The sequence below is a fragment of the Miscanthus floridulus genome, chromosome 1 (genome assembly GCF_019320115.1).
Source record: "Miscanthus floridulus cultivar M001 chromosome 1, ASM1932011v1, whole genome shotgun sequence".
In the NCBI taxonomy this organism is placed as follows: domain Eukaryota; kingdom Viridiplantae; phylum Streptophyta; class Magnoliopsida; order Poales; family Poaceae; genus Miscanthus; species Miscanthus floridulus.
In genome coordinates this window covers 161,968,878-161,991,101 of record NC_089580.1, presented here as the reverse complement: position 1 = coordinate 161,991,101, position 22,224 = coordinate 161,968,878, and the positions used below count along the sequence as shown (strand labels likewise).

General features: G+C 42.8%; 1 protein-coding gene and 1 pseudogene across 1 annotated transcript; both read left to right on the top strand.

The window, feature by feature from the left end:
* Positions 1 to 10,482: 10,482 nt before the first annotated feature.
* LOC136466431 (pentatricopeptide repeat-containing protein At1g09410, mitochondrial-like) lies at positions 10,483 to 12,684 on the top strand (annotated as a pseudogene).
* Positions 12,685 to 12,984: 300 nt separating this feature from the next.
* On the top strand, positions 12,985 to 15,845 carry LOC136466424 (aspartic proteinase nepenthesin-1-like). The gene is made up of 3 exons (XM_066464833.1): positions 12,985 to 13,149; positions 13,529 to 13,601; positions 14,264 to 15,845. The coding sequence occupies exon 3, from the start codon at positions 14,280 to 14,282 to the stop codon at positions 15,843 to 15,845; it is 1,566 nt and encodes a 521-aa protein (XP_066320930.1). The 5' UTR covers positions 12,985 to 13,149; positions 13,529 to 13,601; positions 14,264 to 14,279.
* The last annotated feature ends 6,379 nt before the right edge of the window (positions 15,846 to 22,224 follow it).

Genomic DNA, 22,224 nt, shown 5'->3' with positions numbered 1-22,224 from the left:
CATTGTTGGGTTATTCCAGCTGGTTTAGTAGTAGTAGCACCTCTGATTTGTTGTATGAAGAAACTGCACTTCCATTTTGATTCATGAAAATCACAAGTAGAACTATACTAACATAATTCATGATTAGTAGTGCATCAAATATTTCTTGAACATATATGAGCAATGAGCTGTCAATTTGATACAAATGGGAGCTCTTCATTGTCTTTTATCAGTAACTTGACATCTTTGAAAATCACAAGTAGAACTATACTAACATAATTTACTGTAATGTAAGAAATATACATGGATAGACCACTCAAATAATGTCATTATATTTGAATTTGAGGGAGCAATGTAATAAGAAGATTTTACTACAAAGTTAAAATACAATTTTAACTTGTTTGTTTTGTTACCCTAGTTGCTTTTAGGGTTAGATGATGTTATACATATAACTTCAAAGCTACATTTTAAACTTGCACATAACCTGGTATTTGGTGCATTGGATGTCAGGTGATATGGAACCCCAGCCTCGTGCCACTGCTGCTCTCCCCTTCCCTAAATATGCCTTGTGACTTTTTTTTGTTTTGTACTACTTTTGAGTAGTTGTGATGAATCAAGTTTATATTAGAGATCTTCTACACTTTAGCACCTTATGAGCTGGTACTTGGGATATTTTGTTCTGTTTGCTGCTTAACTAGGATGGCTTGTACTAGTACAAGCAACCAATTCTGTGGTCAGTTCAATTCCCATTAGAGAGAGAGAATTAAATTAAGCTCCAGGTGAAATTAAGTTGCAGTTGTCATGCTGATAATGGGTAAATCTGAGTCATTTCTCGAGTTCTTTTGCTCTTGTTCTTTTGCTCTAGGTGAAATATATGTACTTTTTATGCTTTTGACATACTGCTCTCTAATGGATCTAGAATGACTAATAGTTTATTTTCTATTAGCTCAGCTCAATAGAGCTCTGTGATTTTTGCATTGTTATTTCTAGAAGAAAAGGAACATGACTTTTTTGCATGCAAATCATATATTTGTTGCCTTGGACTGTGAAACTTAGGTAATACTTTTAAATGTGAAATTTTTAGAGATGGTCACTACCTTGTGGTATTTCTTCTGTGAAATTTTGGTAATTATATACTTTCAAATGTGAAATTTCTAGAGATGGTCACTGCCTGTGTGGCATTTCTTCTGTGAAATTTTGGTAATTATATACTTTTAAATGTGAAATTTCTGAAGATGGTCACTGCCTGCCTGTCATTTCTTTTGCACTTGTAGATTTGTAAGTTCTTCCTGTCTCTTGCAGCTGTACTGCTTTGTGAAGGCTAGAAGTAATTATGGGTAACATTTGTATTATGAAAACTTGAGTATGTGTAAGAACTAAGAAGCTTGTATGCTATGGCTGCTGCTTTGGGCCTGTTTGCTTGTTGCCTCCCAGGGAGAGAGCTGGTCTGTCATTAGTCTCTTAAATTTATCATCTTCATTTATATATCCATGTGGTTGTTATGAGAATTATGTTGCCAGGAGCATGATCTGCATGCAGATATGGTGTACTAAGAGTGTTTTGTATGCCAGCTATTAAACTGAAATATGCTGAGAATTTTTTTTCTTTGGAAAATAGGTTTGCCGAGTGTAATTCCCAAAAACACTCGGCAAACAATAATGGTATGCTGAGAAAAAATTATTTTTTTCCTTTGGAAAATAGGTTTGTCGAGTGTAATTCCCAAAACACTCGGCAAACAATAATCCTTTGCCGATTGTATTTTGGAAAAACACTCAGCAAACCACTTTTTTTTGCCGAGTGTCAAATTTGACACTTGGTAAATAGCTGTTTGCCGACACTATAGATGTCGTGTGCTGTTTGCCGAGTGTTACACTCGGCAAAGACTTTACCGAGTGTTTTTTTATCTTTGCCGAGTGCCTGTGGCATACGACAAAGTCACTGTTTCTGGTAGTGCCGGTTGCCACCATCTTCATTGCCATTTTCCAAATACTAACATGCTTGTGGCAAACGAGATGCTAAACTTCAAAAAAAAAAACTCAAAACGAGAAAGTTATAGATCCTATCGAGCACTGCAATTTTCATATACAAAGTATCTTTATCCGATAACATACAAGAAAAATATGATTTTTCTAAGGTGATAAGTTCGGTACGCGATTTATATGATACTGAAACTTTATAATTCTTTTAGCATCTTAACAGTCTAAACTAAAAAAACTAAAATCTAAAAAGTTATAGATCACGCACTACTACAGAAATCTTAATGGAGGCGAGCGAAATGGGTTAATGGAGGCGGGCATTATAACCGCCTCTAATAAAAGGTCACGGTAATCGTGACTTTACGAAGACGGTTGACAGGCCTGCCTCGATTAATTGTTTAACGGAGGCGGACGCATTAAGACAACTGCCTCGGTTAAATCGGATTAACGGAGGCGGTTGTCCAAGCGTGCCCGCCTCCGTTAAATAGATTAACGGAGGACGACCGCCTCGGTTAATACCTATTAACTGATGTGGGTGCCCAATTTTGACCGTCTCCGTTAATCTATTAACAGGAGGTGGTTGCTATAAGCCAACCGCCTCGGTTAATGTCTAATTAACCTGAGAGGTCGCCTTTCCGTCAAAGATAACCGAGGCCTCTCGGAAACCTTGCTTGGCTGGTGATAACGGAGGCGGTCAAAAGTGGTGCCTGCCTCCAATCAAAAAAGGGTGCCGCCACCTAAAAGGAATCCTGTAGTAGTGACGTCAAGCGCTACATTTTTATATGCAAAGCATCTTTATCCGATAACATAAAAGAAATATATGATTTTTTTCTAAGGTGACAAGTTTTGTACGCGATTAATATGTGTTGAAACTTTATAATATTTTTTGAGTATCTTAATGATCTCAAATAAAAAAACTCAAAACTATGAATATGTAGATCTCATCGAGCTACAATTTTCATATACAAAATATCTTTATCCTATAATATACAACAAATATATGGTTTTTCTAAGATGACAAGTTCGGTACGCGATTAATATGCTACTTAAACTTTATAATTTTTTAGCATCTTAACAATCTCAAATGAAAAAAAAAAACTCAAAACTAGAAAATTATAGATCCTATCAAAGGATACAATTTTTATATAAAAATCAAACTCATCCGAGGTCATATAAAGAAGATACAATTTTTCTAAGATTAAGTTTTGCCGCTAACATGTTGGTTCCACCTGTGATCCATGTAAGCAGCTAAGCGCTGAGTCAGCATGCCACGTCAGCTACCGGGTCGGATAAACACTCGTTTGAACCTAGATGAACCCGAACTAACTTCATGGACCCAAAATGCATTTTGAGGCTTTAGGGACCTATAACATCTACTGACAACTTCAGGGACTCGAGGTGGATTTCACTTTTTTTCATGCTTCCTAAGGTTACTAATTTTCAAAGTTTCACCTGTTAAGTCAAATCTTATTAAAGGTTTTCTATTGTGAAAGTTCAAATCTTAACCAAGTTATAATGTAAGTCCAAAATTATGTCTGATCCGCTTGCTACCATCTTCATTGCCATTTTCCAAATAATGAAAAAAGGCATGGGTCTCAGCTTGCCCCAAGCAGCGTCTTTTCGTTTCTCCTTTCTTTCCTTTTTCGGGCTTGAATCAACAGTGCTACAGGACAGGAAAGAAACTAGTTTTGCATTTCTCATGAAAGTCATCGATTAGGCCGGTTACAGAAGGCATATTGTACAGCTTTGACTGCGATACAACAACAAAAATTGGTAGTGAATCTCGTGCATCGAGCATCTGTGCCAGCCAGTGAGCTAAAACCCCACATTGTCAATCGGTAATTTCCATGTTCCACTGCATTAAGGTTCCACCAACTCCGAGTCTAGACCTGTTCCTTTCCATTCTGCCTCTTTCCTCTGTCGAGTGGTAGGAAGAATGGTCCGCTTTCTGTGTTTCTATTATTATCCTATCCTTTTCACGACGTACATCTTTTGACAAAGCATACAGGAGGAATGACCATAGACGGCAGAAAGAGCACGTAAGCAACACGGTAGCTAGAGTTGTACGCGTGAAAGACCGTACCTGTGGGTTGGAAATTAGAATAAGGAAACTGATTGATATTATATCTGTACGATATCAATTTCTTTCATTTTTCTTACACAAGTTGCGAAACACAGCTCAATTAGTGCAAGTACAAAATCTTTTATATACAAGCCTCCATCTCTGTTCCAAAAACATGCAGATGACACTGATGCTCGATGGAACTGACCCAAGTGCAAATGAAGCAGCTTCAGAAGATAGCTCTCCTACAGCTCTCGTTCAAAAAGATGGTTCTCTGGCTGCCGTTGCTTGCTCTGAACCCCACTAGCCATTCTATCTTAACATGCAAGTAGGCCGCCTCAGCAGGACACTATCACATGCATTTGATTGTGGTTATTAGTATGCCACGATATCCACTATCATCATTTTATAATAGTTTATTCCTTCGTATAAGTAATTTAATCTAATTTTATTCTAATTCATCCGCAACTCCCGCAGCAATGCGCGGGTAGTATCTTATAATCCTAAACTCCAAAAGTGGTTCTATCTCAACTTGTAATTTGTTCACCTCAGCAATCCATTATCAGATGCAATTATAGTCTACTAACATCAGCAGTTAAGATATACACATCAATGAAACACATCATCCACTAACATGTATTTAGTTGTCCATCAACATGCCACGCCATCCACTAACATTAATTTATGATAGTTTATCCCTTCATATAAGTAATTATATGTAGTCTAATTTCATTTGAAATCAGTTTCAAATCTTTAAAACAATGCTCTAAATTTGAAGAACTAATAAGCCTATAACCCAAACTTAGGTTAACGCCCAAAATCTTCCTTAGGCCCATTCTTATACACCCCAACGGCCTAAATTAAGAAAACAACAAAAAAACAATTTTGCAAACTAGGTCGCATTCGGCCTGACTAGTAACACAAGTGCGTTTCACATGGACCTTAGGTCTGAAAAGCTAGGCCTAGGTCGCGAATTCACCATGACGTCAGCAAACTCACTCTACCTATTTTATCCTGAACGGATGGCTCTCAATCGGTAACAAACACAACCGACCTTAATGTCCTCATAGGCCTGTTCGGCTGGTATTAAAGCCGGCTGAAGCTGATTTGTTGTGATAGAAAAATACTGTAGATTCTGGCTGATAAGCCGGCTGATAAGTTCGAGGGAACAGGCCCTTCCCATCGAAGGACTTGAAGAAAAGAAGAACACAATAGGCGAAAGAGAATCTAGGCTTATAGTCGTTATGGGCGTTTTGAATTAATCTAGGCAATTAGTTAATCATAAAATCCAACAGTTTTAGTGAAGTTCTGGCTAGCCATGGGAGAGACATAGGAGCAATTAAGACCACTTTTCATTGGGCGGAAGGCACTACCGGACTCCGTGCGTTTGCCGAGTGCCCGAAACACTCGGCAAACTACGTAAAACACTCGGCAAATTGTTCGCCGAGTGCCACACTCGGCGAATAGCACTCGTCATAAATAGTACCGGCAAAGCCAACTTTGTCGAGTGCCATTTATCGGGCACTCGGCAAACATTTTGCCGTGTGCAGTTTAGCTCTCGGCGAAAGTAAACGGTCGTAACGCCGGACCCGCTGTTAACAGTTACTTCGCCGAGTGTCAAACGGCAAGGCACTCGGCAAATAGTTTTATAAAAATATTTTTTGGTTTTTAGAATTCCTTTTCGCCGAGTGCTGCGCTCGGCAAATGATAAACATATGCCGAGTGTCGCACTGTAAGATACTCGGCAAATATTTTTCAAACAATATTTGGGTTTTTTAAAAATCCTTTTCGCCGAGTGTTGCTCTCGGCAACTAATAAACATATGCCGAGTGTGGCACTGTAAGACACTCGGTAAATATTTTTCAAACAGTATTTGGTTTTTTTTAAAAATAGCTTTTCGCCGAGTTTCTTGGTAATAACACTCGGCAAATTGTGTTTCTTTGCCGAGTGTCTTGGTCATAACACTCGGCAAAGCCTCAGAAATCTGAATTTTTTTTTTGCATTACATTTCACAGCACATATATATATATATATATATATATCACAGCACAGATATGTTTCACAGCACATATATCACATATATATATATCATCTCCACACACCACATCACATATGTCACAATAATCCACAATGGTACACAAATGTCATACCACAATACCAACATAAGGTTCGAGTTTAAAGTATCCACCACAAGTGCATTACAAGCATAAGTGCAACACAAGGAATAAGTTCAACACATGAAAAGAAGCAAATCACCAATGAGACCACGGCGACTGCTGCGGTGGGTCTTGAGGTACATCGTTTGATGCCGCCGATTGACCCTGCACAAAGAATAGATAAGATTAATTCTCTGGAGAAGCTAATCGATTGGTTAAACTTCCATTGATCTGTCAGAAGAAACTTTTAGTCTCCTTAGAGACGTCTGTCATGCCAAAACAGTAATTCTTATTGTGTATATGATAGTATGTAGGGATATTATGGCTGATTCTTCTTTATAGGAGATTTGAAGCATCTAGCATGTTCCTATTTTAGTTTCTAGTTCGATATAGTTTGTTAGGCCTCTTTGCTCAGTCCAGGTTCCAACTGAGAAAGAAATAAAATTCTTGCAGATGGCAGGAGTTCTCTCATGTCTCCCGGTGGCATACAAGAATATTGCCGTGGCTAATAGGATGAAGAGTTTGAGAGAAAAACTGACAAAACTCAGAAACGAAATTGGTAGCTTTAACTTTATAAAGGGCAGTAGCACTACTACAGAGCTGCCTTATGATGAACGTGAAACAACGTCAGATTTGCCTGAAGAACCACTAATAGGAAGGGATGGAGAAAAGCAGGAAATCATAAAGCTGTTATCTGCAAATACCAACAATGATGAGATAGTGATTGTTCCTATCTATGGCCTTGCAGGCATGGGTAAGAGTACTTTGGCACAACTAGTTTACAATGATGCCCAGTTCAAAATGTATGATCATCGTATTTGGGTTTATGTGTCCCATGATTTCAATTTGAACAAAATAGGAAGTTCTATAATTTCTCAACTACCAAGCCAAGGAGGTCAACAGAATATGGGAATACAGCAGGTGATAAAACAATGCCTTGAAAACCTATTCCATGGCAAGGAGGTTCTGATTGTTTCAGCTGTGTGGTTCCCGAGGCCAGGAAAGCATATCCGGTCCAACAGAGCGCAGCCAAAACAGTGTACCAGTAGACACACTCCTATGCCACACGTGCGTACACTGACCTCTCTCTCTCTCGATGACAGTTTCTTCCCGCGCTCGGAGACTCTACTACACCTGTCTGTCAGTCACACGCACTCGATTGGCATCACTCACGGTGTCAGTGTCACAGCGCAGCATCGATCGGTGGCTGGCTGCACTGCCAGACGTACTATGCCCAAAATTCTTCTTCTTCTAGACAAGTACGTACTCGGCCGGTCTCAATCCTGTATACTCCGACACCACTCGTACGTGTACAAGTACTGGTATGTACCCCTTTGACCAGGTACACACTACAGGGCTAATTTCACATCCTGATGCAGGCTTAGCTAGCTTCTAGAAGGCAGCATATGCAGCAGGCTGGTTCGATGTCGCATACCAGTATATGGGTCGGCACACGTTGCTGTCAGTCAGTCTCAGGCGGCAGCCAGCCAGCCAGCCAGTAATTGTTCTACAGTTGTACATGTGGAGGCTGGATCAACGAGCGTTTCAACTCCAATCCTTAATTAGTGTGACTTTTCAAGTTTTATCTACAGTTGTACATGTTAAGAGGTAAAGCAGCAAGAGCTGCTGCAGCGAACACGGAACAACACCCAAACCAAGGTAAGCAAAAGGGGCAGAAGTGAACTAGCAGCTCTGCAAACTGCAAATTAACAAGCTGAGTAACCTTTGATGCAAATCACCCCATCATTCCCATTGCTAAAGACTAATCGGCACTGAGGATAGATGTACTCACAGGAGTGTCATCAGGACGACGAGGAGGAAGGAATAGCGTTCAGACGTTTCCGCCACGTGTTTCTGCTCATGTTTCGCGAACACAATGTTCGAGATTTATGGTCTGGCCTTGGATACGGTATCAAAACAAACTCAGTGAAAAGAATATCATTTTTTTATTCACTTTTTTCGGATATTCGAAGCACTTGCAGTTCAAATCCAAAAAATTACCGAAAATTCATTTGACTAAAATAAATTGATGAAATATAGTAAAATAACTCAGAAATGTACATTACTTGAACAGAGAGCAACAGGTATTGTAAGACAACAGTACAAAAAGTTTGGGGGGGGCAAAATAAAAAAAAAATGTTTGCCGAGTGTAAGAGTCGGACACTCGGCATATAATACCGTTTGCCGAGTGTCAAAAGGTGATACTCGGTATCGATGTGTGTTTGCCGAGTGTTGTATTTTGGCACTCGGCATATAGGATAACGGAGATCGACGGTGTTACTGGACATGATGTTGCCGTGTGCCTATTCTGTGCCGAGTGTAGGCACTCGGTATAAACTGTTATGCCGTGAGTGTTATTTTTGCCGAGTTTCCTATTTGGGACACTCGGCAAACACCATGTTTGCCGAGTGCCCGAAATCGTGCCCACGGCAAACGTGGGGACACTCGGCAAATTAGGTGTTTCCGGTAGTGAGGGATGACAGATGGAACAAACGCTCTTGCTTTTAATATTAGGTACAAATGAAGAATATATTATTAGCTAGGATGTACCCTCCGTCCCAGAAAAAATATAATTCCAACACAGTGTCACGTTTTAGTACCTTAAGTTTGATCAATTATAGATAAATTAAAAAATCAATATTTATGATGTCATATAAATACCATTAGATTAATTACGAAATATATTTTCATAATAAATTAATTTGGGATCATTAATGTGAATACCATTTACTAAAAACTTGGTCAAATATGAACCACTTTATATGGCACGTAACCTATAGTTGTATTCTTTTTGGGACGAAGACAGTTCTATCAACATTTGATGACCATAGGCCCTCCCACCACTGGCGCGACAGCTCTAACTGATGGCATTGATTGAATACATAGAAGCTCAAGTGTGGTTCAAATGTATATCTTTGTTCTTGAGCATACATATACACTCCGCACTATCAAGAGGGGAATGCAAAATTGGTGACCAGACAAGGTCTGAAAGTGCTCAAGAAAACCTTATGAGAGAAATCCAAGTGATTAATTATAACACACAAGTGAGTTGGCATTTGCTAGAAAAAAAACCGCTAGGCTAGTTTTGCCACAGTAACGAGTAGTTCAAAGATTTCAGCAAGGACGGTTTTTAAAACCATCTAGGTTGGTTTTTACTGAATTGCTCCCTAATGGATAGTTTGTGGGAGATGGGTATACTGTTTCTTTTCTACTTTGGAAGATTGCTGGTGCCATGTACGTCCTTTAACATTCAGATAGCCTTGAGAGCTCTCCTCATCTCTCTTTGTGGGATTTGTGTGAGTCGAGTGATAGCCTTTGGATTGCATTGGGGGTGAGGGATTTGAGCTGTGTAAGCTTGTGAGACCACTAGTGATGAATCCTAAGTCTTGAGCACTCTATGACTGCATCGAGTTATGTGTTACGCCTCCTAGACGGCTATACATCATCGGCGAGCACAAAGCTTGTGGAGTTCTTCAGGACCAAAAGTGCACATGGGCCCCTAGAGGGTTTTGATGATTTTTTTTCTCGAACAATTTAGGAACTAACAATATATGTGAAGTCTTATGAAATAAAATTTGTAAAATTTTATAAAAACGATAGGTATAGATTTGCAAAGCTTATCCCTCTACCTACTAATGAAATAAAAGCTGACCGGTCTTCAATCTTAGCATTTCATCACATTTAGCGTTGACACAGTTCAGGTTTGAATTTTGCGACCAGCGCATGTGGGGGGAAACCAAAATTCATTTATGCCCAACATAAAAAGACAAGCCATTAGAAGTTTGCCTCCGGGAGTTGAATCCATATAGAAAAACAAGTCTGATCTACGCCATCAGAAAGAGAAAAGGCCTTATTGCAAGACGATGATGTTTAAGTTTAACTATAATATATTTCTTGCAGCAATAATGCTCTACAAGTGAAATGCTTTTATATTACTGAAGTCAGCCACTAATTCCTGGTCAAGTCGTCGTCGGACCTCGATGGCTCCAGCCCTCGTAATGTCTCTCGGGAAAAAATTCTATGCGACACCGTCGCACAGAGGCTGGCGTGTGCGACACCGCGTAATCGATTTGGCGAGTTTTTCAGATAATTGTGCGTCGAGTGGGTTCCGCACAGCATGACATATAGAGAGTGTGGACGCGCGCAACTTATTACCTACATGCGGAATTGTTCCTTGCTTCCATTTCACACAGAGATTGTATATATAGGGCCTGTCACACGGAGATTAACACAGCATTACATGCTTAACTAGTTAACTTAAGGCGACTTTGCTAGAATCCCTAGGAAAGGCTGCATTTCCTTCGTAAACATGCATAAACAGAAGCAGCTAGCCGTCCTGCTCGCGCTGCTTGCAGGGCTGGCTATCTCTTGCCATGCCGCCGCTGCTTCAGCAGTCAGGACGCAGGTCATCCTGTGAAGCGGAGTATATTGCCGCAGCTACAGCAGCCTGCCAAGGTGTATGGTTGGCGCAGTCTTTTTGCTGAGCTCAAAGGAGAGAAGACCAGCGCCATCTCACTGAAGATCGACAATGAGTCCGCCATCGCGCTCAGCAGGAATTCTGTCTTCCACGACCAGCAGTAAGCATAGTTGATGTCAGATTCCATTACACTACGTGAGTGTGTTGAGGAGAAGAGGGTTCAACTTCAGTCCATTGCGACCACGGAGCAGCTGGCGGACATACTGACCAAAGCCCTGGGACGTGAGCAATTCTGCAACTTGCACTCTAGGATCAGGAGTAGTTGATGTACAAGGGCATACACAAGAATTAGGAGGAGATTTTGTTAGTAATCTTGTGTGTGCCAGGTTAGTTAGGATTGCATGACATCTTTCTGTTTCTAGCAGTTGCATGCGCGTGAGCCCCGATCTGTGGCAGCCGCGCGTGTAGGAGGTTGTGGCGCAGACTAGCTGCCCACGTACCTGAGTTCACGGCATGGATGACTTTGCGGAGGCATGGGGATGGACGTGCCAAAACTCCCGCGACGTGTTGATCATGTATGTGGCTCGTAGTTGTTTAAGTTTCCAAATAAAAAGGAGAATAGAAGCACAGAAAACGCTGCGCTTTTAGGCAGCACCAAAATTCACCGTGTTACAGTTTTGTGTGCGTTGAGTTCTTGTCTTCCTGTGTTCACCTCCGGCTTCTTGTCCTCGCCGTCGGCGTTCACCGCCGTTTGGTGACTAACAAGGTGCTCCTTTGATATGGACATCTTTGCCGTGTCAGCATTAATCACAATGTATATCAAATGTGGGAATTTGGATAAGGCCAAAAGGGTCTTTGACATGTTTGAGCCCAAAGATGTTGTGATGTGGAACTCCATGGTCACTGGTTATGCCCAACATGGGTTGGGAGAGGAAGCACTCCGCATATTTGATGACATGAGGTTGGCTGGGATGGTACCTGATGGAATTACATATATAGGGGCCCTTACAGCATGTAGCTACACAGGAAAAGTTAAAGAAGGCAGGGATATTTTTAATTCTATGGATACAAATTCTGGCATCAAACCTGGATTGGAGCATTATGCTTGTATGGTTGATTTGCTTGGTCGAGCTGGACTTGTGGAGGAAGCACTGGATTTGATAAAGACCATGCCAGTTGAACCAGATGCTGTCATCTGGGGAGCTTTGATGGGAGCCTGTAGGATGCACAAGAATGCTGAGATAGTGAGATTGCTGAGATTTCTGCTAAGAAGCTTTTAGAACTAGAGCCTGGAAATGCTGGACCATATGTCTTGCTGTCTCACATTTATACATCCTCTGGAAGATGGGAAGATGCTTCTAAGATGCGGAAATTCATTAGCTCAAGGCATTTGAACAAATCACCAGGCTGTAGTTGGATAGAATACGACAAGAGGGTGCATCTCTTCACATCGGGTGATGTATTAGCACATCCAGAGCATGCTATTATTCCTTAAAATGCTGGAGAAGTTAGATGGGTTGTTGATGGAATCTGGATACTCAGCTGATGGAAGTTTTGTGCTTCATGATATAGACGATGAGCAAAAAACTCATAGCCTACGGTATCACAGTGAGAGGCAGGCTGTGGCATATGGACTATTGAAAATCCCAGAAGAATTGCCTATTCGTGTCATGAAAAATCTCAGAGTCTGTAGTGATTGCCACTCTGCAATAAAGTTGATCGCTAAGATAACATCTCGGGAAATCATACTGAGAGATGCAAATCGGTTCCATCGTTTCAAAGATGGGTTTTGCTCATGCAGGGACTATTGGTGAGGCGAATGCTGTAGTAAATTCCTTGCTTCACATCATCTCTTTGATGAGCCTTTCATTTGGTAAGTCTGGTTACCGCAAGACAGTCACCCTTAGTTTCCAAATCATTAATTAAACTGGCTACGATACATGCTTCCTATTAATTTCATACAGAAAAAAGGCCTCAATGCCTTGTTTAGTAATATCTTAATCTATTATAGGAAACACATTCAGGATTATATTTCCACTGAAGATGAGGTACATCCAGGATCAGCACATGGTCAACTGCGAATTCTGTTGTAATGCAGAGCCTCTGATTTCAACATGAACAATTTATCTTTTGAGTTGATACAGTCTGGCGAAGAAAGCTATGAGGTGAAAATTACTGTTATATGTTATCTACTTAAGTCATATTTCATTTGGAAAATTTGTGCGCTCATTTAGATTCATATTTTTAATTTCACATTAAACTTCGACTCTGCAGATACTAGTACCTGGTATGATGCTCGGAATCATAGATGTGAAACATTGACTAGTAGCATTCAGCATTTCATCTTAAAGCACCTCACCAAGTTTGGCAAACTAGTCACAATTCACAAAACGACAGAGATGGGGTACACTAGTGTGCCGTGGGATCTCAACGACTGCACATTGTGCTTTTCTGTGCAGGTTGTCACTGGTCAGATTAGGACAATTACCTGTGGAGATCAAGTATGGAAATTCACTTACATTTCTTGTAACATAATTCTACTGCCAGCAGTGGACCAAGGTAAAGCAACTACCTTTTTTCTTTAAAATGTTAGTCTGTTCATTTGTATCTGTGGACATCAATCAACCTGTTCGCTTGTTGGTTTCAGCCAGGGTTTATCAATCAGCCAATAGTGTTTTTCTCTCACAACAAACCAGCACCAGCCGGGCTTATCAGTCCCAGAAACCAACCAGCGAACAGGCCGAATATTTAACGACAGATTTACCAGCCCTATAATTATTCCTTGTATTGTATGTAAGCATGTAAAGTTTCAGAAAAAAGAGTGTAATATATGTTTTCGGGTGAAACTAGTTACTTTGGCAAGGTCTTTGTTTCAGAATAATTTGCACCAGATTTTGTTGTCAAAACTGAAGTAATGATGCTGATTCATGAACTGCAGGTACAAATTTGAAGAATGAGGTATAGCTTTGTAACATCTGCAACATCCGTAGTCCTTGTTCATGAATCTAAAGGTACAACATAGTTGGAGTTAATTTATCACTGTTACTATTTGAAGGTCGACTTGAAATGGAAAAAAAAATCCTACTGTTATTTAAAAATTGACCTGAACTGAAGTAAATTTCAACTGTTAACTGTAACCAGCATAAGGATATTTGATCAAGATTGATTATAAGTGTAAGATTGAAGTGCCGTAGTTCCAAGAATGGATGCAACTGCAATGTGACAAACCTGTGCGAGCCAATGAGCTAAAACCCCACATTGTCAATCGGTAATTTCCATGTTCCACTGCATTAAGGTTCCACCAACTCCGAGTCTAGACCTGTTCCTTTCCATTCTGCCTCTTTCCTCTGTCGAGTGGTAGAAAGAATGGTCCGCTTTCTGTGTTTCTATTATTATCCTATCCTTTTCACGACGTACATCTTTTGACAAAGCATACAGGAGGAATGACCATAGACGGCAGAAAGAGCACGTAAGCAACACGGTAGCTAGAGTTGTACGCGTGAAAGACCGTACCTGTGGGTTGGAAATTATAATAAGGAAAATGATTGATATTATATCTGTACGATATCAATTTCTTTCATTTTTCTTACACAAGTTGCGAAACACAGCTCAATTAGGGCAAGTACAAAATCTTTTATATACAAGCCTCCATCTCTGTTCCAAAAACATGCAGATAACACTGATGCTCGATGGAACTGACCCAAGTGCAAATGAAGCAGCTTCAGAAGATAGCTCTCCTACTGTTCTCGTTCAAAAAGATGGTTCTTTGGCTGCCGTTGCTTGCTTTGACCTTTTCTTGCTGCGATGCGGCAGCACTGAAGCTGCACGCCCACCACGCGGACGGCGGCCGCAGCCTCACCCGCCGCGAGCTGCTGCACCGCATGGCCGCGCGCAGCGAGGCCCGCGCCGCCCGGCTGCTCTCGGCCTCGGAGCGCGCGACAAGTACCCGCGTAGACCCGGGACCTTACACCAACGGCGTCCCCGACACGGAGTACCTGGTGCACCTTGCCATCGGCACGCCGCCGCAGCCCGTGCAGCTCATCCTCGACACCGGGAGCGACCTCGTCTGGACGCAGTGCCGACCGTTCCCCGTCTGCTTCAGCCGGGCGCTCGGACCGTTGGACCCGTCCAACTCCTCCACGTTCCACGTGCTCCCCTGCAGCTCGCCAATGTGCGACAACCTCACCTGGTCGTCTTGCGGCAAGCAGAACTGGGGAAACCAAACCTGTGTCTACGTCTACGCATACGCCGACGGCTCCATAACCACCGGCCACCTCGACGCCGACACCTTCACGTTCGCGGCCGCCGATGGCACCGGGCAGGCCACCGTTCTGGACCTGGCCTTCGGCTGCGGTCTCTTCAACAACGGGATTTTCACGTCCAATGAGACCGGCATCGCCAGCTTCAGGCGCGGAGCGTTGTCCCTGCCGTCGCAGCTCAAAGTGGACAACTTCTCCCACTGTTTCACCGCCATAACGGGGTCGGAGCCCAGCTCTGTCCTGCTCGGCCTTCCGGCCAACCTTTACAGCGACGCCAGTGGCGAAGTCCAGTCCACTCCTCTGGTCCAGAACTTCTCGTCTCTGAAAGCATACTACCTGTCACTAAAGGGCATAACCGTCGGCTCGACGAGGCTGCCGATTCCTGAGTCGACGTTCGCGTTGAAGCAGGACGGGACGGGCGGCACGATCATCGACTCTGGCACCGGCATGACAACGCTTCCCCAGGACGCGTACAAGCTCGTGCACGACGCGTTCACGGCTCAGGTGAGGCTGCCCGTGGACAACGAGACGTCGTCGTCGCTCTCGCAGCTCTGCTTCTCGGTGCCGCGGCGAGCTAAACCCGACGTGCCAAAGCTGGTATTGCACTTTGAGGGCGCAACGCTGGACCTGCCGAGGGAGAACTACATGTTTGAATTCGAGGACGCAGGCGGCAGCGTCACCTGCCTTGCTATCAACGCCGGCGATGACCTGACCATTATCGGCAATTACCAGCAAAAAACTCATAGCCTACGGTATCACAGTGAGAGGCAGGCTGTTGATGGGTTGTTGATGGAATCTGGATACTCAGCTGATGGAAGTTTTGTGCTTCATGATATAGATGATGAGCAAAAAACTCATAGCCTACGGTATCACAGTGAGAGGCAGGCTGTGGCATATGGACTATTGAAAATCCCAGAAGAATTGCCTATTCGTGTCATGAAAAATCTCAGAGTCTGTGGTGATTGCTGTGGACATTCTGTGAATCGACTAGAGTAGATCTAGGCAGATGAACTCATAGATCCATGAAACACATGCACATTTAGACCTAGAACACTACACCGAGAGGGAGATAGGGGAGAGAGGGGCTGGTGATGAACCTGAGCCTCCAGATGATGTCGCGGTTGTGCTGGCCATCGCGGGTTCGGTGATGGAGGCAGCACACGGGCAGCGACGGGTGGAGTAGAGGTTGCACGGACGTCGATGCAGTGCGGTCGGGCGTAGCAGTGACGACGGCGAGGATCAGCGGAGCTTCCCGTCGCTGGTTGCGCGCCCTCTTAGATCGGTCTAGGGTTTTGTCGGTGGGTTTGCGGCTCACGGCGAACCTCGTACTTTGAGCCGCCGGCCCCCACCTCTCTATATAGCGCAGTGCGACGGGGGCCCACCAACCATGTAGGGTTGGGCGCCCCGATCAGGGCGCGAGACCAAGGCCCAATAGGCCGTTGGGCCTATTGGTCAGGAGATCAATCTAACATTCTCCCCCTTCATCTCACTATTACTTTTATCTTTAAACTTTAAACTTCAATCCTTTAAACCTTACTCATTTCTTCACAGATGATGCATAGAGCATGTTTCATCGTCTCGGTCAATCGCCGATAGATTTAACAGCTACAATGCACGTCTCTGATCTGAAACAGTTACTTTAACTTTTGGGCCCTTTATAGTCCAGGAATCATAGGCTTTCCCTTAAACCCATGCCGGCTACATGTTCTCTAAACACGTTGGGTGGTAAGCCTTTTGTAAACGGATCCGCGAGCATCTTTTCGGTACTTATATGCTCAAGACTTATCATCTGATCCCGGACTTTATCCTTCACAACATAATACTTTATGTCAATGTGTTTGGCAGCACCACTTGACCTATTGTTGTGAGCATACTGTACTGCTGGATTATTATCACAGTATAATTTCAGTGGTCTATTGATGTCGTCAACCACCTTCAAACCGGGTATAAACTTCTTTAGCCAGTTCACCTGCCCCGTTGCCTCATAACACGCTACAAACTCGGCATACATTGTGGACGATGTAGTGACGGTTTGTTTTGAGCTTTTCCATGAAATAGCTCCCCCTGCGAGAGTAAACACATATCCAGACGTGGATTTTCTATTATCTCCCGCATAATCAGAATCTAAATATCCCACTATATGGAGTGAATCAGATCTTCTATACGTCATCATGAGGCCTTTCGTTCCTTGCAAATAACGCAAGACTTTCTTTACCAATTTCCAGTGTTCTATTCCAGGATTGCTCTGGAATCTGCCAAGTAACCCGGTAACAAATGCCAAGTCAGGGCGCGTACATACTTGAGCATATTGCAAGCTTCCGACAGCTGAAGCATATGGAACCACATTCATTTGATCGATCTCATATTGGTTCCTAGGGCATTGAAAATCCCCATATCTGTCGCCCTTGACTATAGGAGCAGGTGAGGGACTACATTTGTGCATACTGAATTTCTTTAAGACTTTTTCTATGTATGCCTTTTGTGACAGACCTAATACCCCTTTACTTCTATCTCGGTGAATCTCGATCCCTAGAACGAACGAAGCTTCACCAAGATCTTTCATATCAAACTTTGAGGACAAAAACTTCTTTGTTTCCAGTAGTAGACTGACATCACTACTAGCAAGTAAGATATCATCCACATACAGGACAAGGAAGATAAACTTCCCATTCTTAAACTTTGCGTAGACACAATTGTCCTCAACATTATCTTTAAACCCAAAATTCTTTATTGTCTGATCAAACTTCAAGTACCACTGTCTTGAAGCTTGTTTTAATCCATAAATAGATTTTTTTAGGCGGCATCCCAAACGTTCTTTTCCTTCCATGACAAAACCTTCCGGTTGTGCCATGTAAACATTTTCATCTAAGTCTCCGTTGAGAAATGCCGTTTTTACATCCATCTGATGTAATTCCAAATTGTAATGTGCCACTAATGCCATTATGATTCTGAAAGAATCCTTACATGAGACTGGAGAAAAGGTCTCGTTGTAATCAATTCCTTCTCTTTGTGTAAAGCCTTTTGCCACAAGTCGGGCTTTATATCTCTCTATATTCCCTTGAGAGTCAAGTTTTGTTTTGTAGACCCATTTACAGCCTACTGTTTTGGCTCCTTTAGGAATTATTTCTAAATCCCAAACTTTATTTGCATTCATTGATCTCATCTCATCTTCCATGGCCTCAAGCCACTTTGATGAATGATCACTTTTCATGGCTTCTTCAAATGAGGTGGGATCATCCTCCATTTGAAATTCTTCAGTGTTGTACACTTCATAATCAGCAGGAATAGTTGATTTTCTAACTCTTTGAGACCTTCTAGGGGCCTCCTCAATTGGCACATTTTCTGTTTGAGGCTGTTGTTGCTCCCCCTCATGTGTGGCAATAGGTTCTATAGGATCCTGAGGCACAGGTTCCTCATCTTCATTCATTGTTGCCACAGGCGGGATAACAACAGGTGCTGGCACCACAGTGTCTTGTCCTGTTGGTGCAGCAATAGTAGGTAGTGAGAAAAATGGCTCATGAATGATCGGAGTGGGTGCATACACCCGCTTCTCTTCAAGGTCAATTTCTTGAGCTACCATGCTCCCCCTAATCATTTCATCCTCTAGGAAGACAGCGTGTCTCGTTTCCACAAACTTCGTATGTCTGTTGGGACAGTAGAAATGAAAACCTTTTGACTTTTCTGGGTAGCCAATGAAATGGCAACTCACTGTTTTGGGATCTAGCTTCCCAATGTTTGGGTTAAAAACTTTAGCCTCAGCAGGGCTCCCCCACACACGCAAGTGGTTAAGTGAGGGTACTCTTCCTGTCCACAACTCATACGGTGTTTTGGGCACCGACTTACTTGGTACTCTATTGAGAATATGAATGGCGGTTTTTAACGCCTCCATCCACAGACTCATGGGTAAAGTGGAGTAACTTATCATACTACGCACCATATCCATCAGGGTACGGTTACGCCTTTCAGCTACTCCATTCTGCTGAGGTTCGCCCGGTGTTGAATACTGGGCGACTATACCATTCTCCTGTAAGAACCTTGCAAAAGGTCCAGGAACTTGTCCATATGGGGTATGCCGACCGTAGTACTCTCCTCCATGGTCAGACCTGACTATCTTAATCTTTAAATCATGCTGATTTTCAACTTCTGCTTTAAATATTTTAAATTTATCCAATGCTTCTGTTCTTTCTTTAATTGGATAAATGTAGCCAAAACGAGAGTAATCGTCTGTGAATGTTATGAATGAATCATAACCATCCACACTTTTCACAGGAAAAGGACCACATATGTCTGTGTGAATAATCTGTAGAATTCCTGCGCTTCGTTTGGCATCTTTCTTAATTTTCTTTACATACTTTCCTTTTATGCAATCTCTACATTGTTCTAACTCTGAGAGCTCTAATGGAGGAAGAATATCATTCTTAACTAGTCTTTCTATTCTCCCCCTCGAAATATGGCCTAAACGACAGTGCCATAATTTTGACAACGCATCTTGAGCTCTCTTTCGTTTTCTGTTTCTATTGTTCGATGAGGATACATTTTCATTCACATCACATACGGAATTAACATTTTCACGAAGTGATAACAAATAAAACTCGTCTTGTCGGAAGGCAAGACCAATACATTTATTATTAAACAATATCTGACATTTGCCATTTCCAAAATAACAATCATAACCATCATGGTCCAACTTTGAAACACTAATCAAATTTCTTTGCAAAGAAGGTACATAAAGAACATCTCTAAGAATAATTATGAAGCCATCAGCAAGTTCTAACGGAAGATCACCAATGGCCTCAACATCTGCTTGTTCTCCATTTGCTACTTTAATGAAACTTTCGCTTCTTTGCAAAGTTCTCATCGAACGGAATCCCTGTAATGAATTAGCAACATGAATAGTTGCACCTGAATCAATCCACCAAGTAGATTTTGAAAACTTTACATACAAGGATTCATTTACGAACGTAATAATATTCTCACCTTTATTCTTCATAATCATCTTTAAGAAATCAGGACAATTCTTTTTATAATGCCCTGTCTTCTTGCAGTGGAGACACTGGTCTTTAGCCACTGAGAATTGCTGGTTCTGAGACTGTTGCATGGGACCTTTTTCAGATGATTTGGAGGAAGAGCTGTTATTATAGTTCTTTTTCTTATCTTTTAGGTAGTTGATAGAACCACCTTGTGAAACTTTTATTCTTTCCTCCTCCTGCACACACATGGCAATGAGCTTTTCTAAATCCCATTTTTCAGGCTGTATGTTGTAATTAACAACAAATGTGTCAAATTCTTTGGGCAAAGAAGCAAAAATCAAATGAATAAGGAACTCATCCTTGAGTGCCAAATTCATTGGTTTGAGCTTAGATGCCAGATTGCTCATTCTCAGTATGTGCTCTCTAATGCCACTGCCGCCACCAGAGTACCTTTCTGTGACCAGCTGCTTGATCAGCTGGGTTGCATATGTCTTTGAAGAGCCAGTGAACTGACTCTTTATTCTATCCAGGTACTCTGTGACCGTGTCACAGTCTGGAATTGAGCCCACAATAGCAGGCTCAATCGTGTTCTTTATCACTGCCAGACACTTCTTGTTGGCAGTGACCCATTTCCTATGCTCAAGGTCATAGGACATCTTTACGGGAGCAAAATCCCGCTCTCTGTTCTGCCATGCAGTATCAGTCTCATGTGTCTCCCTCACCGGTGCCATAGGTTCATTGGGGCACGGTGTGGTGACAACCCAGTCCACCTCAGCGAGGATAAATGCCAGGTCTATCTTTTTCTTCCACTCAATATAGTTATCACCTTTTAGAGTGGGGATCTCTTTGATACAACTCATTAAGTTGTATCCTCCTGAAAACATAATTCAAATAGGGTGAGAACAGAAATGACAACAATAATTGCATGCCTTAGTTTAACGTTGGTCAAAATTAAAACATACAATTATTTTCTACACTAATTCTACATCACCGTTGGGCAGAAATAGAATTAATGTATAACAAAAACATTATAATATTGCCATTAATCAACGTTGGTCAGAATAACAACAATATTATAATCTATTTAAAACATATCCATTTTCAAAATTAAATTCTCCCGTTGGTTCGAATTTAATAACGAAAATTACAACTTTAAATACGCAGCGGAAACTTTAGCATTTAATAATCTTTTTCCTATTTTCCAGAAGCAAATTTACTGTTTACTGAACAAAAAATATCGTTGGATAAATTTTGTACAGAAAATTATCATAAAAATCAATTCAAATCGATCAAACTGTTTTCTGGAAAATAAGAAAAACAAAAACTGTTACTTTACTGTTTACTTGGCCATTTCGGCCCAGCCAGCACACGCGCGGCCCACCAAAATTCGGCCCATGGCCTTTTCTCGCGCGCGCGCGCCAGCCAGCACACCCGGCCCAGCGGCTTGCGGCCCAGCCGCGCGCTCCAGCGCTCCCCCGCGCCCAGGCCGCAACCTGGGCCTGGGCCGGGAATTCGGCCGCGCATCCATTCCCGCCTGGGCCTAAAGCCGGTCCGGCAAATCCTAATCGTTGGATCGGATCGGACGGCTGTCCGGCCATTTCGCCCGAACAAAACCCCCCGGTCGGCGCTTCTCCCTGAACCCTAGGTTCATTCTCTTCCTCTCCTTCTCTCTCACCCCGCAGCGCAGCTCGGAGAGACCCGCAGCAGCAGCCGTCCTTAGTGGCCGAGGGAGAAGAAGGGCGGCACCGTCCAGCGCCCTCTCGCCGGCGTGCGTGCTCGCCCGAGGCTGAGCACGCCGCCGTCGAGGGGCCGCATGGTGGTGCCCTGTTGCCGTGACCGCTTGGCGGGGAGCAGTGCGGATCTCGGCCCTGTCCCGCACGCCGTTCGGGAGCGACGCCGCGGTCTCCTATCCGCGCGGTGGCGATGCCGCCGGCGGTGGGTAAGAGCCCAGGTAGGCTTCCTTTTAGGGTTTTGTTTTGCTTTTTCGATTTGAAATCGGTTCTTCTCCTTTCTCAGTCAGTCACCGAGCGGGCGCCGGATCCCGTCGTGACTGCAGTACCGCGCAAACGCGAGGTATGCTACCCTCTTCCCCTTTCGGTTTCTTGGATTCGTATTTTTGCACTATTTTCCCAATTAGGGTTAGGGTTAGGGTTAGTCACGACGCTGTTTTCTTTTTCCCGAATCACCTTCGGGTTTTAGGGTTCGTTCTTCGCATGAAAACCGAGCCCTTCTTCTTTTCTCAGATCCGACGGATCGAGTTAGGGTTCAACCGAACGTCGGGTGACCCTTTTCTGCTTAGATCCGCACTGGATCTCTTCGTCTTTTTTCTTTTCTAATCGGTACCCGTTCTAGATCTACGTGCTAGTAGGCTCTGGTACCATTGTGGACATTCTGTGAATCGACTA